This window comes from Trachypithecus francoisi, unplaced genomic scaffold (assembly GCF_009764315.1).
Source record: "Trachypithecus francoisi isolate TF-2019V2 unplaced genomic scaffold, Tfra_2.0 Lachesis_group8, whole genome shotgun sequence".
NCBI classification, from domain to species: Eukaryota; Metazoa; Chordata; class Mammalia; order Primates; family Cercopithecidae; genus Trachypithecus; species Trachypithecus francoisi.
In genome coordinates, this window is record NW_022681473.1 from 100321763 (window position 1) to 100346275 (window position 24513).

Here is a 24513-nt window from a genome sequence, read left to right on the forward strand (position 1 = left end):
AGGCCCAAAGGAACATGCTAATTCATAAATGTAGAATTAACTAATTTTGTTACTGAGCAGAAAACCCCTGCGTCCCTGCAGACCGCCCATAAATGGCTATAGAGCTATGATGAATGTCCTCTATTTATATGGAATTAAAGCTATGGTCCTTTTTTAGTAAATAGTCAACAGATAGTTCATTTGCATCAGTAGCTACATGGCACTTACTCTGACATCCTGTTTTTCATCATTCCTTATCTGGCTCACTCTGATTTTGTAATTCTTTATCAGTACCTCCTCCAGTTGTCCCTTATATTGTATCTAGCATGTATGATGAGTCACATCCTTCATCATGCGTCAGTAAGGTTAGATTAAGTTCAGTCTCCCAAAACCTCTCCTAGTGTGACAAGTCCCATCTGCGGGTTTGAGCCACCAGGTAATTGTCTGCTCAGGCTTAAGTTATTATACTACGAATGATTCTAAATCTTGATGCCTGACACGGACTTCCAAGACAACAGTAGCCATTCTGGAGATTTCTCTGTTAGCATTCATTTTGGGGCCTGATCAGGGGAATACTGGCTGGGAAAGTCCTGGTAACTCGGGGACCCACCCTGCTCATCCCCATTTACCTGCCTTTCGCTCGCCGTTTAAAAGATAAGAACAGTAGCTTGTCCCCAAGTGCCATCTAAGGCTGGGGGGAGGATGAAAGGCAGCTGCCAATTGTATTGAATCTAATTTCGAGTTCCTGTCAGGTTTTACTGTACCTGGATGCAGAGCTACTGTGTTTTAGAGAAAGTACGCCTTCCCCTTTATGGAAGTATTGCCAAATTGCTCTCCCAAATAGTTATACCAATTTACACTCCCACCTGTGATGTATGAGTTCCTACTTTCACACATTCTTGGCAACATCTGGTGTTTGCAGACTTTATTTTTACCAATCTGATGGGTGTGAAGTAGTGTCTCATTTTGGCTTTAATTTGCATTTCTTTACTATTGAACATCTTTTCCTATGTTCATTGGTCATTTGAGTTTCCTCTTCTGTGAATTGATTGTTCATATCTTTTGCCTTAAAAAACAACTGGCTACCTCTTTTAATATATGAGAGTACTTTATATTCTGAGTACTAACCTTTTGATTGGTTTTACATGTTGCAAATCTCTTCTCCAAAGCTATGACCTGCTTTTCTTTTTATTATGGAGTCTTTTGTGTAAAGAACTTTCATGTGCTCCAATATATCTATTTTTCTTAATAGCATGTAGTTCTATGTCTTGTTTAAGAAGTATTTTCTTATCCTGATGTGAATGTCTCTGGTAATTTCTTCTAAAACTTTTATAATTTTTCTTTTCATATTTAAATATTTGATCTATCAACAATTTATTTTTTGTATATGGTGTGAGATTAAAACGCAGTTTTATTTTTCCCATAGGAATAACCAGTTGCCCTAGTACCATTTGCTAAATAGTTCATCTTTTCCTCATTGATTTATAATGTCACCTTATTGCTGGCCTTTTGTTTTTCTGTATTAATTTTAAGATTAGCCTCTCAAGTTCTGTGAAAAAAACCTTTGGAGAATTTGATTGGAAATGCAACATACAGATAAATTTGAAATCATTTGCCGTCTTTATTAGTCGAATCATACTGTCCATAAAAATAGTATATTGTTCTTTTATTTAAGTCTTCCCTTACACCCTTTAATATAGGTTTTCAATTTTCAGTTTATCTATAAAGCTCTTGCATGTCTTTTTTTCAAGATTGGTATGGCTTTTATTACATTACAAATTGGATCTTTTTAAATTAAAATTGTACATTGGTTTTGCTGCTATAGCAACACTAATTTTTTAACAAGGACGTTATATCTGCAATGTAATAACATATTGTGGTGAAAGAGTGTATCGTATGTATGGTACAGATTCCTGCTATCTGTTGAAATCTGTTCTATGACCTAGTACATAGCCAATTTATTTATAAAGTTTTCATATTTTTAAAAATTTTCTCTTTAGTTTTGTGCAAACTTTGTATATGTCCATTAGATCAAGCGTGTAATTGATTATTCCAATTATCTATATCCTTATTCAATGTTTTCTTCTTCTGTCAATTAGTATGATTGTGGATTTTTTTCATTTCGTCTAGTAATACTGTGATCTTTTGTGTTACTAATTTGGAGATGAGTTTAGAATGACTATAGCTTCCTATTAACCATTACATAGTAACTTTTCTGCTCCTAATAATGGTTTTTGCCATAGAATATATTTCTTGGTATTCATAGAGCTGTGCCAGTTTTCTTTTGGTTCATGGTATAGCATAGCAATTAGGGATGTTTTCAGCTACAGACAACAGAAAACTTGACCAGTTTCTTAAACACATGGAGGATTATGGGTTTCTCAACAAGATGGAGATATTTACCATTAACGATGTGCCGTTTTTCATCCTCATCCTTGTTTATTCCCTGTGAGTCTTTGTGGAGAGGGAGGATAATGAAACAACCTTTAATATCAGAATTGCATAGTACAGTATCCTGTTTTATCATCTATAGAATCTTTATCCCATAGTTGTAAATGGTTTGCTGTTTGCACACATTTTATGAAAGTAAAAGTTATTTAGTTAATTAGGAGATAGAATTTCCTATTTCTAGAGTAAATGTGACAGTTATCCTTACCAAATGAAATTACCAGGAAGAAATGTTTATGCAGGCCTGTTGTTAGAGCCAGAAGCAATTAAATACTCAACTCTCAGTAAACCAAGTATCATTAGTTTACTGGCAAAGCTTATTACAGTAGATTTCAGACAAGATCTAGTGCATTCAGGGTGGTTTGGCCATAGACACAATGCAATAGATTTCAAAGCATTAATGCAAAGTAAAATTATAGTGAGGTTTTAGCAAGCTGACTTTTTGCATCTAGGAATACTTGGTACATGTGTTCTCTCTAGAGATACCATTTGTTACAGTTTTTCTGAAGACTGATTTCAGTATTTCAGTATTTTCCATGAAACCTAGTATCACTTGGTACCTTTTGCTGGAGCATTCACCAGGCTATCATGTCACCCTTCTTACCTAGAAAAATGACCTCAAAATTTCCCTTTCCTTATCCCATTCTCTGAAACTTAGTGCATCTGATTTCCCATCTAATCATGCCCTGGACCATTAGGACAGGACTATGGAACCAGGTATTGTCTCTTGTTTGTATTTGGAGCCTTCAACATCTACAAAGCAAGTTAGTCTATTTCTGTTTTTTACTAAAAATGCTTAACCATATGTTAGATGGTTCTAGGGTTTCCCGGGGAACCCTAGAACAAAATATGAATATGCCTAATGTTTAGTTTATGCTAAAAGTTAATAAAGCATTTACCTACATTATTTCATTCAGCCCTCCTTAGTCCTAAGAAGAAAAAATATCTCCATTATAGATAACAAATAGAGCCTTCGCACTGTAAAAGAACATAATTATTGAATTCAAAGCAGGAGACCTTTTCTTCAAAAACATTGGAATTAGTATTATTTTTGAATTATTAGGTGAAAGTGTACAAGTAGGGCCTGGTGCTAGATAAATACTTACTGAATGACTACACTCTTAGTTGGGCATTTTCTTTTAGGCACTAAGGCTGCTAATCCAATTTTGAATGCTGTTTTATCATCATTAATCCTTGTCCAACACAATATAGTTGAACAGAAACTAGGTGTCTTTTTACTGCAGTGTATGCAGAGTGTTTCTTCTATGAAGTTAAGCATTGTGAACATGTTTTTCCTTTCAGTGAGTGTGTAGTATGTTGTTTTACACTGGTCACCTAATAAAGTTTGTGCATTATTCAGTCATTGAGTATTGAAATATACACTAAGAACTTTTGAGAAAGAAAAGTTTTTAGAAACTCCTAAGTATTTACTTATGAGTTTTTACAGATTTTTTTACAGTTTTTTACAGGTTTTCAGATTTTTTGAGAGATGATTTTTACCACTGTTTTTACAGATTTTTTTTTTTTTTCTGTATTGAGTTCTTGACATTTGACTGAAATTCTTCTTGCTGTGGTTGAAAGAAGCCCTTTCTGTTTTCTTTATTCTGATCAAAAACAGCTTGTGTCTTTCTGACTAGTTAACCTTTACAACTTTACCTTTGAAAACTCACTTTTGTTTCTTCTCTGGAAAATTATCATCCCAATTTTCTTTTGTGTTTTTCCTCACAGATCTTGATTTTCAACTTAGTTATCTTGATGTGTCTCTGATCTATAAACTCCATTTTAAATCTGACATCTCTTATTACTGTTGTAATTATGTAATAATTGCTGTTTATAAACTTGAATTAATTTACTTAAATTTGGGTTTTGTTGTGTTTTAAGTGTTCTGTAATAATCTTTCAGCCATGGAAACAAAGAAGTATTTTCCTGCAGAGGAATAAAATTGGCAGTGGATTGGTTTTTGGAAAGAGGCCACAAAGATATTACAGTTTTTGTTCCTGCTTGGAGGAAAGAGCAGTCCCGACCTGATGCTCTCATTACAGGTAGGCTTATTCCAGGCGGCTGCTTGTTCCTCGCTTTCCTGTCATTCCCATGCAGTGTCTGGCACTGTCAGGTATCCTAAATCTGTTTCACTTACTCAGTATATGCAGTGGGACACTAACGTTGTTTTTTGTTGTTGTTTTCTGAGATGGAGTCACACACTGTCACCCAGGCTGGAGTACAGTGGTGCGATCTTGGCTCACTGCAACCTCCACCTCCCAGGTTCAAGCGATTTTCGTGCCTCAACCTGCCAAGTAGCTGGGACTACAGGCACGCACCACCACACCCAGCTAATTTTTGTATTTTTAGTAGAGACAGGGTTTCTCCCTGTTGGCCAGACTGGTCTCGAACTCCTGACCTCAACTGATCTGCCCACCTGTATGAGTTTCAGGCAATGATGTCCTCTATAACTGTTCACTCCCAAAGTGCTGGGATTATAGGCATGAGCTACCATGCCTGTCCTGGTTTTGAGTTTGAAAACTATCTGGTTTTATTAATTAAACATTAATCATCACTACATAAGCCAGGTGTTTTTTTCTTTACTTTTGTGGAAATTCTGACTTCAAATTTTGGGAAATTCTGACCTTTAGAGAGATGCCAGAAGTCACAAGATCTGGATCCAAATTCTGGCTTTGCCGTTCACTAGCTATGAAGACCTTGAGCCACGCAATGAACCCTTTTGGGCCCCAATTTTCTCATGTGCTATTGTGACATTAGGTGGCGGTCAGATTCTATATAACAACAGTTCAAAAAAGACATGTAAGACCATAAGATGTGCTTCAGTCCAGTAGAAAGAAATGTATTTTGCATTATGTTGTAGTGTTTAAATGTCTGAGTTTCAGGCAATGATGTCCTTTATAACTGTTCATTACTGTTGTTGAACATTTTGCCCAATTGCAGTGATTTACAATCAACCTCCAACCTTTCTTGTCCTTCTCTCTGCATCCAGTATTGACAAAAACTGAGGCACTGGCCGGGCGCGGTGGCTCACGCCTATAATCCCAGCACTTTGGGAGGCCGAGACGGGCGGATCACGAGGTCAGGAGATCGAGACCATCCTGGCTTACTTGGTGAAACCCCGTCTCTACTAAAAAATACAAAAAAACTAGCCGGGCGCGGTGGCGGGCGCCTGTAGTCCCAGCTACTCAGGAGGCTGAGGCAGGAGAATGGCGTAAACCCAGGAGGCGGAGCTTGCAGTGAGCTGAGATCTGGCCACTGCACTCCAGCCTGGGCGACAGAGTGAGACTCTGTCTCAAAAAAAAAAAAAAAAAAAAACTGAGGCACCTGTGTAAAGAAAACTGTAAAACATTTTAAATAAAAAACAAAGAGACCACCTAATATATACCCAAAGGGGATGATTAAGACTTAATTTTCGGCCGCACACAGTGGCTCATGCTTGTAATCCCAGCACTTTGGGAGGCTGAGGCAGGCGTATCAGCTGAGCTCAGTAGTTCGAGACCAGCCTGGGCAACATGGTGAAACCCTGTTTCTACCAAAAATACAAAAAAAAATTAGCCGGGTGTGGTGGTGCGTGATATGGTCCCAGCTTCCCAAGAGGCTGAAGTGGGAGAATCACTTGAGCCCTGGAGGCAGAAGTTGCAGTGAGCTGAGATCGTGCCACTGCACTTCAACCTGGGTGACACAGTGAGACCCCATCTCAAAAAAAAAAATAAGACTTAATTTTTATGTATAATTATTACATCATTGTTAAATTAACATAAGAATGAATAGGCAAGTCATGGTGGAGTCCAGAGCATGGAACCAGACCCTTAGCCTATGTATATAAACAGAAAGCAGAGAGGTCATAATTCAACCAGTAGTACCAAATATTGGATAACCCTTTGGGAAAAGTGTACTTGTTTAGACCCTTATCTTACACCATATAACAGTAAATTCCAGATGATTGAAGACTTAATTGTCAAAAATCAAATCATCAGAGACCAAAAGAATTTTCTAAATTTAAAACTTTTAAAACAAATTAGTAAGGAAAAGAGAGAGAAAATTATATCAAAATTAAAGCTCCTGCATTTTGAGAAACTTTCTTAAAAATGATAATCGACCAGTTGCCTAAGGAAAAAAAATCCAACAAAGAATCGTGTCCTTAATACAAAGAGCTCATACAGATTGATTTAAAAAACAAACGAACTTCTTTCCGGTATATAAGCATCAAAAGGCTAGGAATAGACAACTCCCAGAATGCAAGCACTAAATAAGAAGAAAAAAGTTCAACCCAATTAGTAATTAAATAAATGCAAATCTAAACAATGTTATTTTTTACCCAACAAATTAGCAGAGATGGCCAGACGCGGAGGCTCACTTCTGTAATCCCAACACTTTGGGAGGCCAAGGCGGATGGATCACTTGAGGTCAGGAGTTCAAGTCCAGCCTGGCCAACATGGTGAAACCCTGTCTCCACTAAAAACACAAAAAATTAGCCAGGCCTGGTGGCGGGCACCTGTAATCCCAGCTATTAGGGAGGCTGAGACAGGAGAATCACTTGAACCCAGGAAGTGGGGGTTGCAGTGACCTGAGATCATGCCATCACACTCCAGCCTGGACAACTGAGCAAGACTCCGTCTCAAAACCCCATCTCTAAAAAATACAAAAAACTAGCCGGGCGACGTGGCGGGTGCCTGTAGTCCCAGCTACTCGGGAGGCTGAGGCAGGAGAATGGCGTAAACCCAGGAGGCAGAGCTTGCAGTGAGCTGAGATCCGGCCACTGCACTCCAGCCTGGGCGGTAGAGCGAGACTCCGCCTCAAAAAAAAAATTAGCAGAAAGTAAAAATCTGATAACACTCAATGCCCTGAAGCAGTTACTCACAGGCTGCTGTGGAAATTGTTGCAACCTGTCAAGAACGTAGTTGGTCTTAAAATATTAATATTCTTGAATCTACTAGTTCGCCTTCTAAGAATAAGTTCCAAGAAAATAAGCAGAAGTACAGACAAATATTTATGACCAAAGACATCCCATGCAGTATTATTATTTAGAATAGAAAAAAAAAAGTGTTCATTCATTAGAAGAATGGTTCAATCAATTAGGATGTATCAATATGATAGAATATGCATTAGAATATTCAGGCAGAATTTTTAATGATCTGCAGAAATGCTGTTTTACATAAAAGGCAGATTTTATTTTATGGACAGACACACAGACAGGCGTACATATATATATAATATACACATATATCAACAATGGAAAGAACAAAATACACAGAAAAGATGAGAAGGAAATATACCAAACTGTTAACAGTAATTGCCTCTTGGTTGCAACTTTGTGAGGTCTTTATTTCTCCCTGCTTCTTAGTACTTGTCCTTACCTTTCTAATTTTCTACAGGGAACCTAACAATGTTTTGATAATGGGGGAAGGGATGAAGTAAACTAAAAAAAGAAAAACAATATTTAAGCATGTAAATGACTTTAAAGCTTCCTGAACATGAAAGGAGTATGAAAGCAAGAAGAAGAGAAAATGATAGTACACTGTGTAAAATGTGTCTAAGTTTAGTTTTAAAAATACCAGCATGCCAGTCCCTGGAACACATCAGTATGCAGACTGCTTTGTAAAATGCCAAACTAATGTCAGAGGCTTTTAGGTGTTATAATCCCAGGGTAATAATTCTCTTGACTAAATCCCTCAACCAGATAATACCTGGTAAATTGAGTAGCCCAATACTCTTTCACTGCACCAAAAAAAGACAGTTGATAAGAAATATTTTCAAGTTGTCAGCATCATAGATTCAGATTAGCACTTTTGCCAATCTTCCATTCATTTATCAAATATTTAACAAGCACTAGCTGTGTATCAAGTGCTGTGCTAAGAACTAGAAATTCAGTTAACTTTCTAGTTTTACTGAACCCATATTACTTAGGTCAGGATTATTTATGTCATCCTAATTAATGTCCTTCTAACCTCATTAACAATGAAAGAAATGCAAATTAAGCAACATGATGACTGTGAGGCCACCGAACTTAATCTACAACTCACTTTGGTGAGGATCAAGACATGGCATAGATGAGTAAACATCCTCACAAATAATAAAGTGCCATAGATTACTCATGAACGTAAGACTATGAATGAACTGAAAGACTTCAGAGTATATCGGTTTAAGTAACTCATTTATTCACTCCACAGACAGTCACTGAACATCTACTGGTATGCCTCATGGGCTGGGTGCTGATGGATACAAAGATAAATGACATATGGCACCTGCCCTCAAAATGCTTATCAGGTTAACACACAAATATAATATGACAACTCCTATAATTGAGACGGGGCACTCGATTTTGCATTGGTATTCTTTCATTTCTAAAAGAGATCAATAGTAGGCCAGGCACAGTGGCTCATACCTGTAATCCCAGCACCTTGAGAGGCCCAGGCAGGCAGATCATGAGGTCAGGAGTTCGAGACCACCCTGGCCAATATGGCGAAACCCTGTCTCTACTAAAATTACAAAACTTAGCTGGGCATGGTGGCGCGCGCTTGTAGTCCCAGCTACTCAGGAGGCTGAGGCAGAAGAATCGCTTGAACCTGGGAGGTGGAGGTTGCCGTGAGCTGAGATTGCACCAGTGCACTCCAGCCTGGGAGATGGAGCAAGATTCCGTCTCAAGAAAAAAAAAGAGATCGGCAATCGGCAGTTACCTCTATTAAACAAAATTAAGTTGAAGAGCACAGTGTTTATTGGGAGCTTGCCAGGCACTGTGCTAGCTGCTTTGCCGTAAGTTAACTCATGTACTTCTCATAGTTTATCAGCTGCATTTGACAACATGAGAAACAGGCTCAACAAGATTGTGATTATCTGATGTGGAAAGTAGCAGAACCGGAGATTTGTCCATGATTTGCTGATGCCCACATTTCTTCCACTCATACAAAGGTCTGGTCTTTTTTTTTTTTTTTTTTTTTTTGAGACAGAGTCTCACTCTGTTGCCCAGGCTGGAGAGCAGTGGCATGATCTCAGCTCACTGCAACCTTTTCTTCCCAGGGTTCAAGCAATTCTCCTGCCTCAGCTTCTTGGGTAGCTGGGATTACAGGTGTGCACCATAACGCTCATCTAATTTTTGTATTTTTCGTAAAGACAGGGTTTTGCTATGTTGACCAGGCTGGTCTTGAACTCCTGAGCTCAAGCAGTCTGCCTGCCTCAGCCTCCTAAATGTCTGGTCTTAATGAATTCTTCTGTCAGGGGCATCATCAATCTGTATGCCAGGATTAGAGCTGACCCATGTAACTCTTCCATCCGTACCCAGCTCACACTTCTGCTGTGGCAATTACAACTCTTGTTTACCTGGGTTATGTGTCTGTCCAGTGCAGTAAGACTGAGGCTCCTTTGGAGAGGTCATTTTTAGTCTTGATGGCTGTTAACACCTAGCACAATACCAGGAAGGTATGTAATAATCATCTGTTGCAGAGATGGATTGAAAAAAACTTAGTAAGTCCAGTTAATAAGCATTGAGAAGTAGTGAGCTTTTAAAAAAAAAAAAAATCCTGACATCTGTAGGTTTGTGCCCCACACTCTGTGCCAGAATTTACAATGGTGGGAAAATGGGGGACAGAGGAGCAAAAGTAGAAGGAAAGGATGGTTGAAAGAGAATTTTTATCATTGATCAACATATGAACTCTCATACCCTTTTTTAAATCACAAAACAAGTCAATAGAGTTACAAAGTACCATAAGAATATGCCAACCAGCCGGGCGCAGTGGCTCACTCCTGTAATCCCAGCACTTTGGGAGGCTGAGGTGGGTCGATTACCTGAGGTCAGGAGTTCAAGACCAGCCCGGCCAACATGGTGAAACCCCGTCTCTACTAAAAATACAAAAATTAGCCGGGCATGGTGACAGGTGCCTGTAATCCCAGCTACTCAGAAGGCTGAGGCACAAGAATCACTTGAACTGGGGAAATGGAGGTTGCAGTGAGCCAAGATCATACCACTGCACTCCAGCCTGGGCGACAGAGCAAAACTCAGTCACAAAAAAAGAGAGTATGCCAACCACAGACAAAATGAGCATCTCTCTACCCGGCCTTTTCTAATCAACACATGCTTTCTCCACATAATCACTTCTTCTTACTCAGTTCGACCCCCACGAGAATGCTGCCGTTCGTTACCCTGTCTCACAGAAAGGTCATGAAGCATATCATAGCCATGTTCATAACAACACTCGTGACCTCACTGCCTCCTCTCTCTTTGAACTTTCTGCATTTAAAGATTTTTCCCTTTGCTACCTCGACGACTTCTGCTTCCTTTCATACTCTCCCACTAGTTGGAAGAAAACAACTACAAAATATGCAAACAAACTTAGAGGAAAAAAATGTATTGCTCACACCTGAACCCCACACAACATACAGCTGCTCTGTTAGAACGGTGTTCAAGTAGGAACGTGGAAGAAACTGTGTCCGTAGTGGTCATGCTGATGGCTCCTGGTCTTAAGCAAAAGCTTCATATAATGACAGAATTTGCCCAGTCATGTTTCAGTTTTACACTGTTCATATTTTTTAACTATTTTTAAAGCCTTTATTACTAAAATTCCTGAAGGAAAAATACTATTGAGAGTTGGAAATTATGTTGTATCTACAAATTAAATCATAATCCCTAATTAAAGGGCTACATATATACAGCTAATGTTTTAGAGTTTCACATTGTATGAAAGTTGCCACGTGTGTTATCTGTGTATCTCCTTTCTGAAATCCTACCGTTATTATTCTTGCAGATCAGGAAATTTTACGTAAGTTAGAAAAGGAGAAAATCCTGGTGTTCACGCCATCCCGGCGAGTCCAGGGGAGGAGAGTGGTGTGCTATGACGACAGGTTCATCGTGAAGCTGGCTTTTGAGTCGGATGGTATCATTGTGTCCAATGATAACTACAGGGATTTGGCTAATGAGAAACCAGAATGGAAGAAGTTCATAGATGAACGATTATTAATGTATTCATTTGTCAATGACAAGTAAGTAAAACCATTTACTTGCCAATGATATTGCTTCTGTGAAAATATAACTATCCCTGGTAGCTGCTACAGAATTCTCTTTTTGCCACTGTCCAGACCTCAAACAGGTTTCTAAGAACTGATCTCCCCACTGTTCCTCAGTGGGAGTCAGGAAAACTGCAAAATCATTGCCACAGGAGGCCCAGTGTGAGTGGCAGGCCCCACCTTTCCCTGTAAGTCACTCACAGAACACCTAAGGTAGAGGAAGTCTTCTAAGAATCTGTCTGAAGAACCTGAGGAAACAGACATAGGGGGAATTCCCATCTTCACCCTCAAAGGACTGCCTTTCAAAATCAATGTAGAGCATTGATAGCTTACTAAATAAGCCATGCTTGGCTTAACAACAGGGATATGTTCTGAGAAGTTCATCCTCAGGCGATTTCATCATGGGTGTGAACATCATAGAGTGTACTTACACAAACCTAGCTGGTCCAGCCTACCACACACCTAGGCGATGTGATACATACAGCCTGTTGCTCCCAGGCTACCAACTTTTATAGCATGCTACTGTCCTGAATACTGTAGGCAATTGTAATACAGTGGTACGATATGTTTGTATATCTAAACATCCCTAAACACTGAAGAGGTATATTTACCATGAAATATGCTATAAAAGATTTCTAAATGTTATGTCTCTGTAGGGACTTACCATGAGTGGCGCTTGCAGGACGGGAAGTTGTCCTGAGTGAGTCAGTGAGTGTATGGTGAGTGAATGTGAAGGGCTAGGACATTACCATAAACCACTATAGACTTTATAAACACCGTATACTTAGGCTATGCCATATTTATCAAAAAATACTTTTCTTTTTTCAATAATGTATGAACCTTGGCTTATAACTTTTTTACTATTAATATATAAACTTCTTAGTTTTTAAAACATTTTTCTCTTTTGTAATAACACTTAGCTTAAAACATTGTGCCAGCTGTACAAAAACATTTTCTTTCTTTATATCCTTATTCTATATGCTCTTTTCTGTTTTTATTTTTTTCTTTCTTTTTAAAGTTTTTGTTAAAAACTAAGACACAAACACATTATCCTAGGCCTGCCTACACAGGGTCAGGAGCATCAGAATCACTGTCCTCCACCTCCACATATTGTTCCTCTGGAAGGTCTCCCAGGGCAGTACTGAGCGTGGAGCTATCATCTCCTATGGTAACAATGCCTTTAGAAATACTTCCCGAAGGAACTGCATGAAGCTGTTTTACAGTTAACATTTTTTTTAGAAGTAGAAGGAATACACTCTAAAATAAAAACAAAAGGTATAATATAGTAACTACATAAACCAGTAACGTAGTTGGGGATTTTTTAGTTTTCTTTTGTTTTTTTTTGTTTTTTGAGATGTAGTCTTGCACTGTCGCCCAGGCTGGAGTACAGTGGCACCATCTTGGCTCACTGCAACTTCAGCCTCCCAGGTTCAAGCAATTCTCATTCCTCAGCCTCCTGAGTAGCTGGAATTACAGTCACGCCCCGTCACACCTGGCTAATTTTTGTTTTTTTTTTTTTTAGTAGAGACGAGGTTTCACCATGTTGGCTAGGCTGGTCTCAAACTCCTGGCCTCAATCGGTCTGTCTGTCTTGGCCTCCCAAAGTGCTAGGATTACAGGCGTGAGCCATCACGCACAGCCAGTAACATCATGGTTTATCAAGTATTATGCACAGTCCGTAATAGTATGTGCTACACTTTTATACGACTGGGGGCACAGTAGCTTTGTTTGTACCAGCATCAGCATGATCACAAACACATGCGTAATGCATTATGCTATTACGTTACCAGCAACTTTTCAGCTCCACTGTCATATATGCAGCCCATTGTTGACCAAGATGTTATGCAGTGCATGACTGTACATGAATTTTTAAAGTTCTTATACTAATTTAAGATTCTGACCATGATGAGAGTCTAAAAGTTGATGAATTAACAAATGACATCAACAAGCATGTCTCATGAGAAGTAAATATATTTATAAATATGTAGAAAAAGTTCACCTCTTGTGCTAATTAAAAATGCAAATGAATCTAAAAAGAATATATTTTCTCACTCATTTAATTCACAACAATAGTTTTGTGTATGCCTCATGCTATTAAAGATGCACTGATATATTATTTGGCAGAGGTTCACAGAAGCCTCAAGAATATTGTGTTCTATCAACCCAAAAATCTCATTTCTTGGAATATATAATGAGGAATAAATAAAGACCAGATGTGTTCATTTCTGTATTCTTTCTAATTGCAAGAATTCAAGGGCAACTAAATGTACAATAGAGAAATCAATTGAATTATGATACATCTCCTACTGGAATATTATTCAGCTCTTCAGGGTTATTATGAAAAAAAGAATTATGCCAGGTGTGGTGGCTCACACCTGTAATCCTAGCACTTTGGGAGTCCAAGACACGTGGATCACCTGAGGCCAGGAGTTTGAGACCAGCCTGGCCAACATGGCGAAACCCCGTCTCTACTAAACATCCAAAAAAAATTAGCTGGGTGTAGTGATGGACGCCTGTAATCCCAGCTACTTGGGAGGCTGAGGCAGGAGACTTGTTTGAACCCCAGGCGGGCACAGGTTGCAGTGAGCCGAGATCATACTACTTCACTCCAGCCTGGGTGAAACAGGAAAGCTCGGCCAGGCGCAGTGGCTCAAGCCTGTAATCCCAGCACTTTGGGAGGCCGAGACGGGCGGATCACGAGGTCAGGAGATCGAGACCATCCTGGCTAACACGGTGAAACCCCGTCTCTACTAAAAAATACAAAAAACTAGCCGGGCGAGGTGGCGGGCGCCTGTAAGTCCCAGCTACTCGGGAGGCTGAGGCAGGAGAATGGCATAAACCCAGGAGGCGGAGCTTGTAGTGAGCTGAGATCCGGCCACTGCACTCCAGCTCGGGCGACAGAGCGAGACTCCGTCTCAAAAAAAAAAAAAACAGGAAAGCTCTGTGTCAAAAAGATAAAAAGAATTATTATGAAGGCTATTAAGAAACATGAGAAAGGTTTTTTATGTTAAAAAGATAAAGTGTAAAATCATATTTGTGTTTGATTAAAGCCATGTAAAATGATATGTGCACAATGAAAATGACTTAACTCTAACACAGACATGGAAAGTAATTGTATTAAGATTGTGGGATTGAGTGACTTTAGCTTCTGTTTTGTAACATGTAATGTTACCGTATTGTTTTATAATACTGAACACTGTGTTTGCTAAGTGTTAGTAATCAGCCATGTTGACACTCCCGTAAGGGTTCTTACATTATTCCCATTATTCACATTTTATAGGTAAATACTTGGGTTTAAGTTCGAATGGTGATATAATGAATAGCAGAATTCTTCAAGCATAACTTCTTTTCATTATTCATGCCATAAATTCTTCTCTTCTTAATTAGTCCATCCAAAATAGTAGGTTTATTTCCTTAGCATTTTTTCTATCTCAGTTGAGAAGCATATTCAAATAGGGAAGAGAATAGATCAGAGTTAGATATAATTGAATCTCGACTGTGCCATGCGACATTGGATAAAAATCACCTAATTTATCTAAACCTAAATTAGAGAAGTTTACTTGTCTGTAAAATGGAGCTGATACTTCATGGGATCAGGGTTAGGATGCCATGGTGTAGTGTGTAAAGTGCCTGGCACTAACCCGTGTTCGGTAAGTTTGTACCTTCCCGTTGTGTTCTAGCCCCTCCCTTCTCAGCTGCTCCGCCTCGCCCCACCTGCAGCAATCTATTTCATGAGGTCTATGTTGATGAAACTCCTAAAGTATGACTGAAATCATTTTCTAAAACCCTTACAAAATCCCAAGACTGAGAGGAAGGAAGAATTAATAGGACATGCTCAACTCAAAACTTACTTGAATGAAAACAAATACAATTTCAGAGCTCGAAGCAGTTGAATTTTCATTAAGAAATGAGAACTTCATTTACTGATTTCTTTTTTACTCTGTAAACATTGAATCAAAACGCTTGGATTAACATTTCAAAAAAAATTCCTTAGAGTGAACAAATCTTTGTCCTCTTTTTAGAATTAAATTATCAGCTTCCAACTTAGGTATTATTTTTTTATTATCTCTGTGACAGGTTCATGCCCCCTGATGACCCTCTTGGCAGACATGGCCCCAGTCTGGATAATTTTCTGAGGAAGAAACCTATTGTTCCTGAACACAAGAAGCAGCCTTGTCCATATGGTAACTTGCTTTATGAATATTGAGTATATGCCGTTAGAACACAATATATTATTAAACTTTTGTTAATAAAAGAAACACTTAAAATTTTGGATGGCATAATATGCAGGTCTTTGGATTCCAATTAAATTTCAGAAAATGTCTTGGCCATGAAAAAGAATTATTTTTACCTGTTTGGATTCAATACAAATGCATTTCCTTATATTAAAACATGGTTCAAAAAACACTGTTAATTCTACATGAAGTTAGCTTTGAAGTGAATCAAAATGTGGAGTTTTTTCATCTAGATACAAATCAGATTAGCATGGTTCTATCGCCCTACAATAGTACACTGTGCTCTTCAAAACAGAATTTCCTACCTAATTATAAAGTCCTGCTGGAAGTGAAGAGGCAGGGGGGAGTTGAGGACAGAGGTATTAGCCAAAAGTTCTGGAGGTGGCTAGGCGCAGCGGCTCAAACCTGTAATCCCAGTAGTTTGGGAGGCCAAGGTGGGCAGATCACATGAGGCCAGGAGTTGAGACCAGCTTGGCTAACATGGCAAAACCCTGTCTCTACTTAAAATACAAAAAAAATTCACCAGGCGTGGGGGCGCATGTCTGTAATCCCAGCTACTCAAGTGGCTGAGGCATAAGAATTACTTGTACCCGGGAGGCAGATGTTGCGGTGAGCTGAGATCACACCACTGCCCTCCACCTGGGTGACAGAGCAAGACTCTGTCCCAAAAAAAAAAATGTTCTGGAGGTGATTGTTACTCATTCGGCCAACTTCCTACTGCTCTTAATAGTAAGGAAGTGAGAAGACTGAGAAGTGACATTTCTCAAGAGTAAAGAACAGGATGACACGTAAAACAGCTCCCATTTCTGTCATTGTCTCTTCTACAAGTTAAAATCATAGGGCCAAACTGTGTTTTCCGGATCTGATGGTATGCTCCTTTGCCTCATTAATTTTACTCTTCTTAGGAAAGAAGTGTACCTATGGACACAAGTGCAAATATTATCATCCCGAAAGGGGCAGCCAGCCACAGCGGTCCGTGGCTGATGAACTCCGTGCCATGTCTAGAAATACAGCAGCCAAAACTGCAAACGAAGGAGGATTGGTGAAAAGCAACAGTGTTCCTTGTAGCACCAAGGCTGATAGCTCTTCTGATGTCAAACGAGGTGCTCCAAAGAGGCAATCAGATCCAAGCATAAGGACTCAAGTCTACCAAGACCTAGAAGAAAAGCTTCCCACCAAAAACAAATTGGAAACCAGGTCTGTACCTTCCTTAGTTAGCATCCCGGCTACTTCTACTGCAAAACCCCAAAGCACTACATCTTTAAGCAATGGCCTTCCATCTGGAGTTCATTTCCCACCTCAGGATCAAAGACCACAGGGACAATATCCTCCAGTGATGATGGCAACCAAAAATCACGGAACGCTAATGCCTTATGAACAGTATCCAAAATGTGATTCGCCTGTCGACATTGGATATTATTCCATGTTGAACGCATACTCAAATCTGAGTCTCTCAGGCCCACGAAGCCCTGAAAGGCGTTTCTCCTTAGACACAGATTATAGAATAAGTTCCGTAGCTTCTGACTGCAGCAGTGAAGGGAGCATGAGCTGTGGGAGCAGTGACTCCTACGTGGGTTACAATGACCGGTCCTATGTCAGCTCCCCCGACCCACAGCTAGAGGAGAATTTGAAGTGTCAACACATGCACCCTCACAGCCGCCTTAATCCTCAGCCCTTCCTGCAGAATTTCCACGACCCCTTAACCAGAGTGCAAAGTTACAGTCACGAAGAACCAAAGTTCCATCACAAGCCTCCTCTTCCGCACTTGGCTCTGCACCTGCAGCACCCCGCTGTGGGCGGGCGGTCCAGCTGTCCTGGCGACTACCCCTCTCCTCCAAGTTCAGCACACTCTAAGGCACCACACCTAGGGAGGTCCTTGGTGGCCACGAGCATAGACAGCATCTCTGACTCTCGACTTTATGATAGTTCTCCTTCACGACAAAGAAAGCCTTATTCCCGCCAGGAAGGCCTGGGAAGCTGGGAGAGGCCGGGTTATGGGATCGACGCCTATGGGTACCGGCAGACTTATTCCTTGCCCGATAACTCCACGCAGCCGTGTTATGAGCAGTTCACCTTCCAGAGCCTCCCTGAGCAGCAGGAGCCAGCCTGGCGGATCCCGTACTGTGGAGTGCCGCAAGATCCCCCCAGGTATCAAGACAACCGAGAAAAGATTTATATTAATTTGTGCAACATCTTCCCACCTGACCTTGTGAGAATTGTCATGAAAAGGAATCCTCACATGACAGACGCCCAGCAGCTCGCCGCAGCCATTTTAGTGGAAAAATCCCAGCTGGGTTATTGAAAGATGATGCATCTTTGTGGTGTTTAGTAGTTTTTTGTTCAGCTCAAATGCTGAGGGAGGTTTGCTACAATAGCACATGTGATCTCCTTCTCAGCAAGGAGGTTATATAGTATCCATTTATGTGAAATACTGTATCATGGAATCTGTATGTATAGCCCCATATGGTGGAAGTATCACGGGATTGCTTTACATTTAAACTTTTTTTTAACATTTCCTTTTTAAAGCTCAATCCTTGGCTGGAAATTTTTCCAGTTTGATTTAATAGATGTATCTGTGATCTTTGATATTAATCTTTGGTGCATCAGGGGTTTATATGCAGCACTTTTTATCCTTGTTTTGTGTTTTATTAACTTGGTGTTTGTCTATCAATTGCAAGCAATTACAATACCTTCAGAACGTGGGACATTTGATTAGACCTAGCAAACTGTTTTTTCGAGCCAAGCTTAATTAGACTCTTTTACAGCTTTTTAAGTTATTTTTATTTGGGGAAAGTGGGCTTCTTTGTGCTATAATCATTATTTATAGAAACAAAGATATACTACAGCACTGACTTTATATTTTAAACAAAATGTAAGTTACCAGTTTTATGTTGAAATGGGTAACAGTATATATATTAGAATGATTTACAGTGTGGCACTTTTCATTGTGTTATTTTTGTTTGTATTTTTTTCTGTTAAGAAATTAGTTAATTTAATATGGTTGATTTAAAAGAAAGCAGATGCAATCAATGGAAAAAATGTTTCCATTTTTTTAAGTGAATAAGGCAAAAGCTGTAACTGTGACAGGTTAGAGCTTTGTTATCCAGCTGTGATGTGCTTCTAGACAGCAGAAGTGGAATTGAGTTCCTAGATTTCCATTAACCTGTATTTTTAATATGTCTGTCTTTTTGTTTTGGGGCACAACAATACTGGATAAAATAACCCTTTCACAGCACTTGCCTGTTTTTAATGAATCTAATTATTCACAATGCAACTTTTATATTTAACATACTCTTTAGCTTTCCTGCTATTTATCAAGGCTGGCCTGAGGTGGGTTTATGTGTTGAGGATATGCAACATTTCTTGATACTGCACTATAGAAATGGTGATGGAGAAGTTGTAAATGGTAACTTAAAATTTTTGTAAGATATTGTATATTTTCCATTTTCCTGAAGGTAGTTTTCTTGGGGGGCCTGTTATATTATTAAGGCCAGATTCTTGCCACAAATAGTGTAGTTTTAGATACAGACTAAGGTCTGTTCTAGTATTAGTAAGGGATATTTCTGGTTTCAAAGTCATGGGTTTTGCTAGCGGTGAATACATTTCTGCGGATTAGAAGACAGATTTTGCAGCCAGTGGCAGATAGTTGTGTGACTGACATCCCTTGACGGTTGCCTCCAGGTTTTGAATTGTACTTTGTGTAACAGACACATTCAGATCTTTTTCTGTAGTCTGCTTAGATGCCCTGGCTATTCTGATTATTCTACATGCTACAGTTTGAAGTAAAGCCCTGAAAAACCAGAAAGTACCTTTTACTGTTGATACAAATTGTATCTTTTTAACTATAAGAACTGTTTTGATTTGTAGATCTAGTTAAAACACAAGTATGTAACTATGATTAGACTTTTGGGCAACATTTTATCCCTTATTTAAATACAAATTTTTAAAGTAAAATTGAGGTCTAGAATAGGTTAGAAAATAAAAATAACAATTTAGATAAATAAAAGTGTTTGTCTTAGTTTTATATAATATATTAAAACACATTACATAAATTTATTGGCATTTTCTTTCTCCTAAAACTTACCTAGTGTGAACTTAAAATAAAGGTAAAATGCTGCCTGAAAATAATGTCCAAGCACCTTTGACTAGGATAACATTTTCACTACTTGTGTGACACTGTGTGTTGCACGAAGTAGGATTTGGGTATACAGTAAATGCTTCTAAAAGGCATTGTGCATATTGACATAACCAATAATCTGAACCGTGTTCAGCAAACTTAATTCAGGAAAGTGGTATTCTACACAATTACTGCTATTGTGTTTGAAATGAGTGTGGCACTCATCTGTACCCAGAAATTATATGGGTGAGACCACACAATCCATTCTGAGTGGTGTCTGTCTGAGAGCAACACTACTCACCTGTGAAACTGTTTCCTTGATTTGGTTGGTCACTATAAAGCAAGTTTAAACGTAGAGGCTAACTCAGTGCCAAAAATAGGGTTACAGATGTGTAATATCTTTTATTTTAGTCATATTCTAAGACTTTTTTTTCGTATGAAATCACTTTTAAATGATACATGTAGGTTTTGCTTCCATTTTCTTCATTTTACCATTTGTTTGAACATTTGCCAAATTTTACTCCATTTATTTAAATGAGATCTTAGGTGAGATGTGTGTGACACTTTGAATTTGACCTTCTTGTGTTATTAGCTGACTATTTGTCATTGCCTCATGGATTTTAAATTATGGGAAAGTAGTGTAGCCAGCTGCCACTTCTACTGAAGTGAATAGCTCTGAACTACCCACACTAAATCCTTCAGTGTAATTAATTATGAGTTTAAAAATAGCAGTTTTCTTATGTGAAGAGGACAATTTGTCCCCTTTTTTTGAATCACCAATGTTGCGTTCAGAGCCGTAGAATGAGATAATTGGCAGACTTTAGGTACAGCAAATTCTTACTTATCTAAAGCAATAAGTCAAAGGAGTCCATCATTAAATTAAATCCATAGCTGATCACAAGCCTTCATGTTAGCCAAAACTTTCTCTCTAACCAAATCTTGTACCAGACTTGCTAAGAAATAACCAGAGAGGTGTGTTAATAAGTGAAATTGCCAGAAATGGTCAACTGATCGAAAAAAAAAAAAAAGGATTCAGATTGGAGTATTTTGCCCCTGAATAACTGACAGTTGACTGTACTTTACACAGTAAGTAGCCAGTCTGTTGTCTCTGTGTCTTGTCCAGAGGGAATAGTACCCAACTGGCCAAATACTGGCTCTTGGTATTTCCTTCTTTCTTGCATGTGATACAGACGTTTTCAGTCTTGTTTTTATGATCTCTCTATATATCCTGATAAGAGTTTGTCATTGACCTACAGATTTGGAAGAAACGCACACCAGTATAAAATATTTGATACTGGTGGAAACTTGAACTTTGTGTTTTTATGAAAATTCATTTATGAGAATATGTAATATAACTGAAGAGTATTATATATATATATATATATATATACACACAAATATGTATTTGTTATGAGGTATTAAAAACGGGTTGGGGGAGTGCTTCTGATGGCTAACTTTTCTCTAATTGAACTATGTTTCTTTGAGTTGTGAACGACCAAGTCTGGGGTCTGGACAGCCAATGATAAGATTTAGAACCACTTGGATGGAAAGCGATTCTTCACTGGTTTTATTCTTGGTATTTTAAAAGAATTATTTTGATATTTTTAATAGAATGTGTAATTTTAAAGTACACAAAAAAACTTAAAGTAGTATTGATTATACAAATAATTATTTAACATGTCTTATGGATGTATCTATATGTATATAGACAGTAATATATTTATAAAACAAATATACTTTGCTTATGTTATAGCTCTTGTGACAGGTGGGAGGATGGCTCTGGGGGTGTGTGTGTGTTTTTGTGTGTGCGTGTGTGTGTGTGTGCGTGTGTGTGTGTGTGTGTGTGTTGAAAACTCAAGCTGTTTTCCTCTGATTTACAATGGTATTTACTTTAAACTATATTTAGTTTTCATTATTCTTTTTGCTATTCAGCTTCCTTATTCAAGATAAAATAAGATGTACAGTTTTCTGGCCATTCTGTTGGTGTGTAGTGCATCCATTTTATTGTCATATAACTCCTGGAGAATTCTCAAGTGACCTGAAACCAAACAGGTTCTGGTTGGACATATGCTCATGTTCCAAATATATTAAAGATGGTAATTCAGCTAACATGTTAAGTTTCCAAGGTATACACTGACAAATAAGATGAGGTATTAAAAAGAGATGGATGACACACATGCCTTAGAATAAGAGAAAACAGAGTGTTAATAAAAGTAAAGAAACATACACTATCTTAGCCCCCTAGGGCAGGGGTAGATTTTTTCTGTAAAGGATCAGATAGTAAATAATACAGGAATCATATGGGCTTAAAATACCATTGTAAAAACTACTTATCTCTGGCTTTATAGCATAAGAACAGCCACAGATAACATGTAAATGAGTGTGGCTGTGTTCCAATAAAACTTTATTTACAGAAACAAGAAGCAGGTCAGATTTGGCCTGTGGGCCATAGTTTGCTGATCTCAAGCAGTAAATCCTAGTATATGTTAACAGAAGAAATCATAATTGCATTTCAGTTGACATTAAAAGAAAATCTGGTAGTTTTTGATATCCTTCAAAAGAGGATTGTTAGACATTCATATTAAAGCATCTTAATTCATTTGAGTTTTTTACCTGTTTACACCTGTTATTTATTAGAGATATTTCTTGTGCTTAACCACAAAACAAAAGCATTCTGTTAAAATGTTTTAATATGTATTGAGTTTTTTCATGAACTTTTCATTTCTATTGATAAATGGGATTCCCTTACCAACCTTTTGTTTTTTAATAGCCTCATGGACCAAAAAAATCTGTTGCAGCATTTAATTAGCCACAAATACATTTTGGCTGCATTTACCAGTTACATTTTTCTCTTGGTTTTGGCTTCTAATAAATGATATATCTGCCATTCTTTAAAAATGGTTTTAAAGAAGATAAATATATTGTAATTCACATGCTATATAGCTTTATTCTGTAAGATTAAAACTTGTGACTAGTATAATTGTAGCTATAATGTGAGTGGCATGTTACAATGTAACTCTTTATAAGAAATAAAATGTATCTCTGCTTTGTCTGTCCAGATCTTCAGGTTTTTTAGATGCTTTGGGACTGTCCTTGGTGAATGATATTCTTCATATGATCATGTGTAATTCTGAGTTCGTTGGAAGTACGTGCTGCTGAGCGTGTTCATTCACAGTGCTTTATACCAGCTGTTGCATCGATAACATCATTTTCATAAGAACATTTAAACAGCATGAACATCATTATCCACTTAAATAGTTAAACTTTCTTTTAAAATTGGAATGCAACTCTGGGTTTTAACAATGTTTATTGTTTTTTTAAGTGGTTACTTTGTTTTTCCTTAATACTTTGTTAACTGCTTATTAACTCCTGTTGCAGTGTTAACTGTTATATGTTAGAAAGTGGCTTTTCCTCTAAGATTCTTAGTCTTTTAAAGACAATTTAAGATTTTGGCCATTTGGCAGTAGAAAATGTGCATGTTTTAACTTAGCTTTATAAAATCCCTAATGTTTTACTTCTTGAACCGTATGCCAAATTTGTCAGTTTTCTGTCCAAATATTTCAGATGAATAACAAAATGTTGTTCATTAAAGCTTTTGCCACCTTTCTTAAAGCAGCTTATGTTCCAGGGGAAGAAGGCATCGAAAAGCAAACATTTCTTTTTATGAAGAATATGTGTTCGAATTCCTTCAGTTTTTTTGAAATTATAAATTTCTTATGTGAAATATTCACAAACATGCAAACTTCTGCAGAGACAAAGCATTTCGTTGCAAGTGTACCAGGTTATTGATTTTATCTTTTCCTTTCAGGGTTTTTTCTCCCAAACCAGAGTTGTATGCTGCTAGTAGAATTTTTTATTTGATCCTGCAAACTTTTCTTATAGGAAAAGTAGGGCAAAAGATGTTCAGTGCAACCATCTGATAAACTGATGTGATTGCATTTATCGTCTGTTCTGTGTATTTCTGTAATGGAATCTTTATAATTCCCAAAGCAGTATTTTAGATCTACTGGAAATCTGTATCAAAACAGTTATGTGATTCTGCCACTGAGAAAAAAATTTAAAAATTCTTTTTTCTTCTGCTGGTTTGTTTTTCTTTAATGAAGAAATTGATCTCATATGGCACCATAGATGCTAAATAAATAAAAGCATCATACTTCTCTACTTTGCCTGCATTCAGAGCTTTTAACATTGTGAGCATTGTGTAAGATAAACACATGGTCAGTATCAATGTAAATGTTAGAGCCATAATTAATTTCTATGAAAATTGAAATTAAATGTCAGACAACTAGACATAACTTAAGGCATGATGAGAGTGGTTTTTTTTTCCTGAACCCGTCATTATAGTGTTCGTTCCCAGTGCTTTTGAAGTATCATCAGGTGTCTGGCTAGGAGTATTGTTGGTAAGGACCTCGTCCAAGGAGTTTGTAAGATAATGCTAGATGGCACGGACATCCTCTTTTCTGATTATGAGGGCTGCCAATTGATTTAAAATGTATTGAAAGGGCCGAGTGCAGTGACTCACGCCTGTAATCCCAGCACTTTGGGAGACCAAGGCAGGTGGATCACTTGAGGTCAAAAGTTCGAGACCAGCCTGGCCAACATAGTGAAATCCCATCTCTACTAAAAATACAAAAAAAAAAAAAAGAAAAGAAAAATTAGCTGGGCTTCATGGCACATGCCTGTAATCCCAGCTACTCAGAAGGCTGAGGCAGGAGAAGGTTGCAGTGAGCCAAGATCC

The 24513-nt window shown here is 38.1% G+C and overlaps 1 protein-coding gene across 2 annotated transcripts in view; it reads left to right on the forward strand.

Annotated features, from left to right (window-relative positions):
- Positions 1-24070, forward strand: part of ZC3H12C (zinc finger CCCH-type containing 12C) — a 79176-nt gene extending 55106 nt beyond the window's left edge. For both annotated transcript variants that reach the window (XM_033205359.1, XM_033205360.1), the window contains exons 3-6: positions 4330-4469; positions 11166-11400; positions 15501-15607; positions 16564-24070. In XM_033205359.1, the coding sequence (XP_033061250.1) occupies positions 4330-4469; positions 11166-11400; positions 15501-15607; positions 16564-17960 (1879 nt within the window). In that variant the 3' untranslated portion in view covers positions 17961-24070. The remainder of the gene's footprint in view (positions 1-4329; positions 4470-11165; positions 11401-15500; positions 15608-16563) is intronic.
- The last annotated feature ends 443 nt before the right edge of the window (positions 24071-24513 follow it).